Below are 10,396 nucleotides of genomic sequence, written 5' to 3'. Positions count from 1 at the left end.
TTAAATTTCATTTGAACAATTCCATTTTATTTTAATTGTTGCCTTTTAAGACTCAGATGATTCAGAAACATCAGGTTTATTTTAGACCAAACAAACCCAGACCTACCACCTACGGGTGGCTACATCATATTGTAAAGCTAATGTGCACTTTTATTGGTGCGTATGCTTATGTGTCCCAAAAGATGCAATCTATGAAAATTGTTATATTTTAAGTATAAAAATAAAAATATACAAAACAAATTTTAAGAACTTGTTGAAGGATTTGTGGACTATGGGATGTTGTATTTTACTCTTTGGCAATAATGTTATAGCAATTCAGCCAGCTTTTCTTATGATTATGCAGTATTTAATATGTTTTTGGAAATGTTTATCAAGTACCACACACGGTCTGAATGTTGACTTTATTTATTCAATGTATTTGATATTTTCAGTAACTGATAAAAATGTATTGTAAAATAGGGTATTATTAGTAAATTCAAAAAGTTACATTACAATTAGTAAAATATTGAGCATAAAAGAAACTCCAATATGAATATTTAAATCAACAAGGAAAGCATATTTGAATGTGCACAGTATAGGCTTTATAAAGCCATCTACATTTTTTACAAACCCCTGCTCATTAAATGTTTCTTGGTGTTTTTCTCTGATCTAAATAAAATAATAAAACATTTTGGAGCGAATATACACGTAATTAGTCCAAAACTGGAGGCCAGAATGGCAAATATCTCCACAGCCACAGTATATTTCCCAGGAGAGCTGACATACGCTGGGATAAATGTGATCCAGACTGCACAGAATATCAACATGCTGAATGTGATAAGCTTGGCTTCATTAAAGTTATTAGGTAGTTTCCGAGCTAGGACAGCTAACACAAAGCAAAAGACAGCCAGTAAGCCAATATACCCAAGTACAGCCCAGAACCCCAAAGCTGATCCTAATGCGCACTCCAGGATGATTCTCTCCTTGTATGTCGTGAGGTTTTTCATTGGAAAGGGGGGACTAAGAACTAACCAAATAGTACATATCAAAACTTGAATGAACGTGAAAGACACTACAGTCAGTCTTTGCTGTGAAGGCCCAAACCATTTCATCAAATTACTACCTGGTAGTGTTGCTTTGAAGGCCGTCAGAACTACTATAGTTTTTCCAAGAACACAAGACATGCAGAGGACGAATGTGATCCCAAACGCTGTGTGGCGCAGCATGCAGGACCACTCCGAGGGTGCTCCAATGAACGTTAATGAACATAAGAAACATAGAGTCAGGGAGAAGAGCAGCAAGAAGCTCAGCTCAGAGTTGTTGGCCCTGACAATTGGTGAGCTCCTGTGACGATAGAACACAGCCGCTGTTATAATGGTGAGACAGGCACCACCGACTGAAAAAGCAGCCAAGACGATTCCAAGGGGCTCGTTGAAGGAAAGAAACTCTACAGGTTTGAGAAGACACGTATCTCTCTCTGCATTGGGCCAGAATTCCTTGGGGCAAAGGAAACAATCAAAGGAATCTGAAAAAAAGAAAACAGCTTTAAGCAGTTGGAATTTATATTTTATGTTGTAAACATACATTAGAAAAACAAATACCTGTAGCATTGCTAATCTCTCCCTCGGGACATGGTGTACAGTCATAACAGCAGATGGGTTTTCCTTTCTGAAGCACTTTACGAGTTCCTGAAGGACAGCTGCCAGTGCACACTGACACAGGTACCTGTCACATACAAATTAACTCACATGTAGACAGGTGTGCTCTGAAGCAAAAATTATACGAGGATAGATTCACGTTTTTTTTTTCACAATGTTTTTCTTTGTGTCTTTTACATTTCTCTTTAGTTAAAAAAAAAGTAAGTAAGTAAACATGTATTTTAAACAATAAAACTTAAATGTCATGTTAAAAATACTCTCTCATTATTCGTAACATTGGAATTCTAATGCCATTGAACACGACTTTTGATCAGAATAACAGCTAAGGTGAGAATATCTCTGTGTTTTGCTACCTAAAGCTACTCGTGTGTTGTCTGTATTTGCTTCCCCTGTCCCCAGTTCTGATCGCTCAGTGATGATCCTTATATTTCTATAATTTGTGGAATCTCAGGATGTTATCTAAGCTTATTTGTGCAGATCCAATAAGTATATAGATCCGTATAGCTAGAGTTCTGTGCTAGCGGTCTTACATTTTTTTTACCCGTGGCTAATTCAGAGGCTCAGCGTTAGCTTTGAGGGGTTTTTTTTGAAAAAAAATCAGTTAGCTGAGTTTTTTCCCCTTACATAGATATGAAACATTCATAGTTTATTCATTCTTAAGAAGCCCTAAGACACTTTTGCTTGCAGATGTTGTAATTTCGGCCCCTTCGGCGCGTCCGTGAGGCTTAAGAGGCTAATGAGGTACCGAGGTATGAGACATCATACCCTTTGAGATGATATGAAAATGTAGTATGTTAAACTATTGCTTTGGGGCTCCTCACCTGTGTGCCACCCTCCACCCAGGTGAGGTTCCTGTTGATAAGGAACTCCTGGCCCACCGGCAGTGATGAATCGTATCGCCCCACAGTCACCAACTCAATGCTGCCACTCTCATTTCTTTGCCAGTTTACCAGCTCATATGTGGCCACAGGATCCCCGTTGGCATCAAATGACACATCATAACCATTTTGGGAAAAATTTACTTTTTTCAACTGATTAAGAACCTAGGGATGAAGTAAAGGAAGACAGTGAAGGGGAAAAATAAATAATACAAAAATTAAAAGAGCATTCATTTGATAACATAGACGTGCAGCTTAAAAGAACATCATTATTTTTACTGACCTCTTTGGCCTCTAGTTTAGTGAACATGTCACACTGTGTAGTAGAATCAGTTTTCTGACACACTGCATTATGAATGGCATGCGCTATTGCATAGACAGCCTTGTACACCATGGTAGTGATTCGAAGTTCAGATGTGTCAGTGTATGAGCTCTGGAGCATCTTTATATCTTCAGTTCCATCACACACACTCCTGTCTGTGGCTTCACCTACAAACAAAGAGACAGAGGGAGGTGTTTTTAGCCATGATGATTACATTCATTCATTCTTATGTTTGCATTCTGTTATTCAACCTGCCAAACAAGCATTGCAGGATTTACATCACATTTCAAAACACTTTTTTGCGGACATGTCTGTTTTTTACGTTATTACGGTAGTTTATTTTAGCAGCTCATATTTACACAAATCAGTCATCAGACAAATACTTATTGTAAAAGGCAAAATATGGTTTCCTTTTATTTAATACTGACTTGCCCTGTTATAATGATGCATGATGGACACTAGAACCATTAGTACAGGATCATCAGAGACCCTTATCACACTAGAAATAAACGTCCTGTCCTCTGCTGTCTGGTAGACGGTAACACACTAACAGGCCGACACAACTTGATTCAACACGTAATAAGACTGCTGAACTCTTGAAGTCAGGACTTTGATACTGTCTCTCTACATTTAAATAATTGTACTTACTCTTTAACTCACCTAAATTATGTATGTACACATACCGTATGTAAGTCGCTATGGATAAAAGCGTCTAACAAGAAACATGTAATGTAAGACCGTGTATATATTAATTTTCATAAAGCATACATTTACTACATTCCTTTTTAAAGTTCATCTTTATTTTACAATGACTCTAACCTGTCAACAAATATATTCTACAATGTATATATATTTTTACATATATTTTAACTCTGCACTATATGTTTTGGACAAACATATTCTAGAGCGTGATTATTTTTTTCAGCACTTATTTTATGACCATTTTTGAAGGGAGACTTTCCCTAAATTGTTGTGCATTGAGGAATAAATAGCTTTCATCTAAACAAATAAACAGTCTGTAATCAATGCATAATAGCCTTAGTAGAATAATGTACATGTATATTGTTTACAATATATTAGACATTATTGTTAATAAACATGACCTGAACATCACATTGTAAGATCATTCACCGAGATGCACCTTATGTCCGCCTCATGTATTTCATTAAAAATATTAGATTTCCCTTTCAGTCAAAATCTTGGTTTTTTAACAGGCTGATAAATTCAGGGAGCTTCACTGAGACAGAAAATAAAAAACACTAACACAATCAAGACACTACCGTGAGTGTCATATATGTTTAAAATTGGCACAACTTTCTCACTTTTTACCAGCCTGCAGTTGAATGCTTCCTCCCAGAACATGGTAAGCAATGGGGAGTCAGACACTTTAGAGGGAGAGAGATCCAGCAAGAAGTCCCTCAGACCTGGGATGACAGATTTTTCAATGCCAAATCCGATGGCTCCAGCACAGAAGCTGAACCTCAGCATGTCTCGGTCGGTTACCCAGGCCTCACTACCTATCCACTGGCGAGGTGGAGAAGGCTTGCGTGACAGCTCCTCCAGCAGAATACTCATATCTCCAGTGGAAATAAATGCCACAACAACCTTAGCCGTTGACCTGGAGGGACATTCAATGACATATAAAAACAATAGTTATAATATAAGACTAATATTGTCTTTTATAACCATATTATCATAAGTATGAAGAAAAACAAAACATGAGAGATGATAAACAGATATATTGCCACATTTCTTGTTGTAATAAAAACATGTTCCATCACTTTTAGAACTCGTTTTGGTTTTTCTGTGCAGAAGTTCAGTGTCAGCACAAGGAACTAAAGGAGAATCAGTGATATAGAAACCTGCGGATAACATCAGCTACTCTCTGGATCCGGCTACGTGAGTGGGTCCGAAAGAAAGACTCTGAGTATTCCACACAGATCCCCTCTTTACGTGCTGCATGCAGGAAAGATGCCATGCCATTGTTGCCATAGTCAGAATCCGACCGGACAGCACCTATCCAAGTCCAGCCAAAGTGTTTTACCAGCTTGGCCAGCGCGTCAGCCTGGAATTGATCACTCGGGATTGTTCTGAAGAAACTTGGGTACTGCTGCTTATCAGACAGGCATGCACACGTGGCAAAGTGGCTCACCTAAAGAAAACAACAGTTATTTAATGGGACAAAGGCAAAACAAGTAATGGACTCAAACACAGTTTGCAATTCATTCTTAATATTTACTTGAGGTATGTTGAAGGGCCCGATGATGCGCGACATACTGATGGAAGATGTGGACCCAGACGTACCAACGACGCCCATCACCATACCAGACTTTGAGCATTTGTCGGCGGTGTTAAACACCGGGTCCAGTCCCCCAGAAAGCTGAAATGCAACATGCACCGCCACGGACACCGAGGCACATGTGTCATAGATCTCATAACCAACCTTGATCCCCGGAAGCAGCTCCGTGCTGTTGTTAATCTGCTCGATGGCGAAGACCATTGCACGTGAGAAGCGCAGTCCACGGGAGTTGATGCTGCACACAGACATCGGTGTTAATGTTAAAACTTTAAGATTTTAAAATAATACGTGATAGACTACAAGATGAATGAAATTCAAAGATATGGTCTGAATAATAACTAATAGTAGATATGTAGGCTTTATGGGAATTTCATCTGTCAAAAACCCAAACACATGGTTAGATATATATCCAATATTCACTTTGATGAATTGATGCAATGGTCCAATAAATCATAAGTTTCACATGTCTCCATTCAACAAATGGTTAAGTATGTATACATCAGTTAAACTATTGCCTTTTATGAAATAGAACAAATAAATCCACATTATGTAAAAAACATGATTGAAAAACATGAAAATAATTTTTTTTGTTTTTGTTTTTACATACAACACAGTACATTGCAACACAAATTCACAATATACACATCAATATACTGTAAATGCCCAAATTCTAGCCAAACTCTCCCTGTACTAACCTCCCTGCACAGCTTATTGGCTCGGGGATGGTGGTGTAGTTATGCTTCACTGTGTGCATGTAGTAGTGAAAGGAGAAAACACCCCCGATGACATAGTCACCGTCCATAGAGAATGCAGGTTGACGAGTGGTACCTTGTAGCTTACATGTCACAGATGAAGCATTAGTGCTAAGCACAGCAGCAGTCCCATCCCCTGTAAGCCCAGCCGCTTGTTTCACACCATCCCCAAAACTATTCAGAACAAGAACTGACTTCAGCTCACACAAACCTATAGACAGTATCAGACCAATAAGAGACATCTCCATCATCAACTGTCGCCAAGTGGGCAAACTGTACTGTGTGTTCTCACTGGTTTATAACATTTTTCAGACGCTCCCCTCCTTCTACCATACGTCACTTTGCTATTAGAGAGAGAGCATGCCCATCGCTGACAAGATGTATTTATTTTATTTTATTTGTAACTTTTCTTCAAATAATCATCATTGAGAAAGTCATGCTGTTTGGATGGATGCCCAAATACCCTAATCTAAAGCCATCACAGCAGAACTTACCCTGACAAGCCAGACATGTCCTTAAATGGCCAATATACTGTACATGTTTTATGTTTTTCTCGGATCAGTATGATTTTCAGAAAAGGAGGTGGATGGATGATTAGAAATAATCTTGTTTTGCTCATTGTTCCCCATCTTTTTAAGCTTTATGTTTTGTTTTTTTTTTAAAACAAATATCTTGGCTGAGATTCTTGTGACTATTGCTTAGTGGTTTCAGAACAACGCTGTTTGTTGTGCTGTGCTGATCCTCTGAACCAGTGAAGGCTTTTCAGCAGCACCTTTATAGTTTTCATAAATTGCCCCTTTAACAGAGGTTGTTTTACCTAAAACAGGCCTGAACAAGGACAAATCATTGTTTTTAGAGTCTGATTTGTAACCAAAATCATCAAAAGGGGCCTGCATAAGATATCATCAGTATCCTCACACTTAAGGTTCAAGGTTCTTTATTTGTCATACGAACATTGCTACAGAGTAGTTATGTCGATGAAAATCTTAAGTCACAGGCTTCTCCAACAGTGCAACACAATAATACAGAAAAACTGAAAAATATAGTGCAAGTAAATATTAAAAAGTAACTACAAAATGAAAAATAGTTTAAGAAAAGTGAAATAGTTAAATAAGAGTCTATATGCCAGCTATTGGGATGATATATTACATACATAGATATATAATTACTAAGTAGCATTACCAACTAGGTTTGAGCTGGGGTTTGCCGTGGTAGCTGTTCTGCTGCTTAGGAGCCACAAAATGCAGAGGGAACAGGCCTCCAATCACAACATCCCCTCCTGACTGTAGGGCCAAAGTCTCACTGTCCGCCAGTTTCACACACTGAGGTAAGATAGATGCAACACCTCTCACTTGATCTAAGTATTCCCAAACTCCTTTGTTTCTCCACTACAGTCTCTCCTTAATTCGACACACCTCTCTCTTAATATAGTTCTTTACTTCCTATCACACTTTTGGGAACATTAAAAACAACTGGAAAAAGCAGGCTAAATAAGGAACCAATAAGCAGCCAGGCAGGACCTCCAGCAAGGAAAAATTGTAGTGTACATACTGACCCCATAAAGTCCAATAAATATTTGGTTTAATCAATCACAACGAAAAACAATTGCATAGGTGAAGACTACGTACGGCTCGTGTGAAATGTGTTTGGAGATTGACTAATAATGTGATTAATTATTGAATTCATTTCAAACAATAGTATTAAAAGGTTTTAAAGTCTATTACTAAGACTGGAACAATTCCAGGTTACTTTTGAGAATATACATTAAAGGATGATACAAAATGTACTTAATGACATTCCTGTCACGAGCTGTCTGTGTTGTGTTTTGTCTTGTTTAGATCTGTCTTTGATTTTCTGTCTGCGTTGTGTTTTGTCTTGTTTATATCTGTCTTTGGTTTCCTGTCTGTAGCCTCATCCCAATACCCCTCCTCGAATCCTCTCTTCCCCTCCTCCGGGACTTGACCCGGAAATCGATCAAGACACGCCATTTTGAAGGACGTCCCAATAGCCGAAATGCACACGGAGGGGTGAGGGAGGAGGGGTGCGGGAGGAGACGAAAGGGAGGATACACGCGAGCAGACTACGCGGAAGTGTTTTCACTACTCGTATAAAAGCCCCGCCCCCACCTTCACAGCTGGTCGATTTCAACAGAGGAAAACAGACAACTGGAAGATGAGTGGAAAAGCGTCACATAAATGTATAAGTGCTCACAGCTCCGTGGGAATTATTATGTGCAATTCATTTCTAAAAGGCTTTCACATTACTATAATTATAGTGTTATTTAAATGTAGGCTACATTTTACACCAAAACAGAACACAAAGGCAGGACCAACCATCATGCATTGAATTCCTTGACTAACAAGAGAAAGATTCATTCATTTAAATAAATATTTAACCAGAAATGGGCCGGTTCTAAGGGGTTATTCAGTTAAGCCCGATGAGAGGGGATACAGCTGTGCACATGTCATCATTAACAGACGTCGTTTAAGAGTGACGTTTGAGTGAACGAGGACATCCCAATTAATACCTGAGGACTCCTCTGTCCTCGCGTCACCTCCTCGTGTCTCTCGCTCGCATCTTACGGAGGCGGAGCTAAGATACAAGGAAGGGACGCGAGTGAGGGAAAGGAGGAGTCGAGGAGGGGTATTGGGATGAGGCTAGTGTGTGTTCCCTCCTACCTATTCCCTCCTACCTGTTTACTTGATTGTGTTCACCTGTTGCCCCTGTGTTTTCTCCTCCCTCCTCACCTGTCTCTTGTTTTGTTGATTAGTCTTGTGTGTATTTAAGTTCTGTTTTTGCTTTCTGTCATTGTTGGTTTCTTGTGTGTCTTTGACTCTGTCACGGCGTAGTGATCTGTTTTTGACTTTTAGCCTTGAAATAAAGGATTTTTCTGTTTAAATCTGCGTTTGGGTCCTGCCTGCTTCACTCTACCCTAACAGAACGAACAAACCAAGATGGACCCAGCAGATGATCCATTTGAGGTGGAACTACATGAATTTACCTATTCTTTGGCTTTCTGCTATGGTAGGTGGAGGGGAGCGTCCAGTGTTGAGCAGAAAGAGGCTGCTCAGGCAGAGGCGCACCATCTTGTGAAGTTCTTACCTGGCTGGATGATGGATATCCTCCCGACATGTGTTTCCCGGCCTGCTAGCCCCAGGCATGCTAGCCCCCTGTCTCCCAATTCTCAAACGGACACCATACGTCTCGGCGTGTTATGTCTGGAGTCAACCTCTGCTTCTTCCCCAGTTCCTGCTCCTGTCCAGGAGCCGTTGCCTGGAACTCGTCTGGCTTTTGGAGGTCCACGGAGCCGCGCCGTCACCTATCTCGCCGGGGGTCCTGCCAACTCCTGGTCCTCTTCCGTGGGGGATCCTGCCGAAGCCTGCCCCACCGGCTCCGGTTCCTGTCCGGCCGACACTGTGTCCTGCCCGGCCTCCGGAGCTGTCCCGTCAGCTTCTTCCTGCCCGTCCTCCGACGTTGTCCCGTCTCCGCCCTCGAGCCCGGCCCCTTGAGAGCCGCGGTCTTCGCCATCGAGCCCGGCCCCCTGAGAGCCACAGTCTTCGCCCTCGAGCCCGGCCTCCTGTATATTGTACTCGTAGAATCCATGTCCAGTCGATGTGTAGGATCTATAGTTTGATAGATATTCCGAAGATGATGAGGTCTCGCCAGGATAACGTGTATGCAGCTTCCATGTAAAGTTAGCGTGGGTGAAAACTGTTTTTCCGGTCCCGGTGATGTATTCCCCTCACTGTCAAATGATTACACAGTGATATCTGCATTACTCATCCACTAAAAAACATCAGTTTATCCTTGTTAATTGATGGTTCAAATTGTGTACAATGCTTTTGTGTTTTTAACCTTCGATTCAGAGAAACAAATCGTTTTTTCGGAATTTAGACACTACAATTTCCGAAGACACTACACTACCCAGAATCCCCAGCTATCGTTTGGGACTACAACATCCGCCTTGCTTTACAAACCCCGTGATTAGTCATCAAGCCCTGTGATTGGATGTTGGAGGGGCAGTGCGACAAGGTTACGCTGAGCGTCAAACAGCTCTATGAAATGGAATGGAACCACGGCAGACTTTCCAAAACTGGAATTGGAACTACACATGCTGGCTATTGTGTGTTTCACAGCATGTTCTATGGCACGTCTCTTTATAAGACGTGTTCGTATTTCCCACGATTAGAAGTTGCCAGAATTAAACAAGCTCATCAGGAGAGCAGGCTCTGTCCTGGGATTGGATCAGGAGTCGTTGGCAGTGGTGTCGGAGGGGAGAATGCTGAGGAAACTTCTTGGCATTCTGGCCAACGGGTCTCACCCCCTGCATGCCACACTGGTTTCCTACCCGAGCACTTTCAGCCATAGACTGATATCACCGATAACCACCACACAGCGCCACAGGAGGTCTTTCCTCCTAGTGGCAATCAAACTCTTTAACTCTTCACCCCTAAGTAAAGGGCACTGAGAACTTCCACACCAACACTATGTGCAATATACATCAATAT

General features: G+C 40.9%; 1 protein-coding gene across 1 annotated transcript; it reads right to left on the bottom strand.

Annotated features, from left to right (window-relative positions):
• Positions 1-275: 275 nt before the first annotated feature.
• LOC307037482 (extracellular calcium-sensing receptor-like) lies at positions 276-9,985 on the bottom strand. Its single transcript, XM_079678371.1, has 8 exons — positions 8,991-9,985; positions 5,077-5,371; positions 4,700-4,989; positions 4,160-4,455; positions 2,799-3,004; positions 2,459-2,680; positions 1,581-1,704; positions 276-1,504 (listed from the first exon to the last, which is right to left on the bottom strand). The coding sequence occupies exons 1-8, from the start codon at positions 9,047-9,049 to the stop codon at positions 603-605; spliced, it is 2,394 nt and encodes a 797-aa protein (XP_079534497.1). The 5' UTR covers positions 9,050-9,985; the 3' UTR covers positions 276-602.
• Between the last annotated feature and the right edge of the window lie 411 nt (positions 9,986-10,396).

The sequence above is a fragment of the Notothenia rossii genome, assembly GCF_949606895.1.
Source record: "Notothenia rossii genome assembly, chromosome: 4".
In the NCBI taxonomy this organism is placed as follows: domain Eukaryota; kingdom Metazoa; phylum Chordata; class Actinopteri; order Perciformes; family Nototheniidae; genus Notothenia; species Notothenia rossii.
This window is presented reverse-complemented; position numbering and strand designations above follow the sequence as displayed.

What these genes read in the sequence shown, in the direction of transcription:
- LOC307037482 (XM_079678371.1), bottom strand. Translation starts at nt 9,049, where the DNA reads ATGCCTGGGGCTAGCAGGCCGGGAAACACATGTCGGGAGGATATCCAT. An exon ending in GGGTGGAGGGTGGCACACAG is followed by an intron (nt 1,705 to 2,458) that starts GTGAGGAGCCCC and finishes TGTATGTGACAG; the next exon opens with GTACCTGTGTCAGTGTGCAC. An exon ending in AGAGATTAGCAATGCTACAG is followed by an intron (nt 1,505 to 1,580) that starts GTATTTGTTTTT and finishes TCTTTTTTTCAG; the next exon opens with ATTCCTTTGATTGTTTCCTT.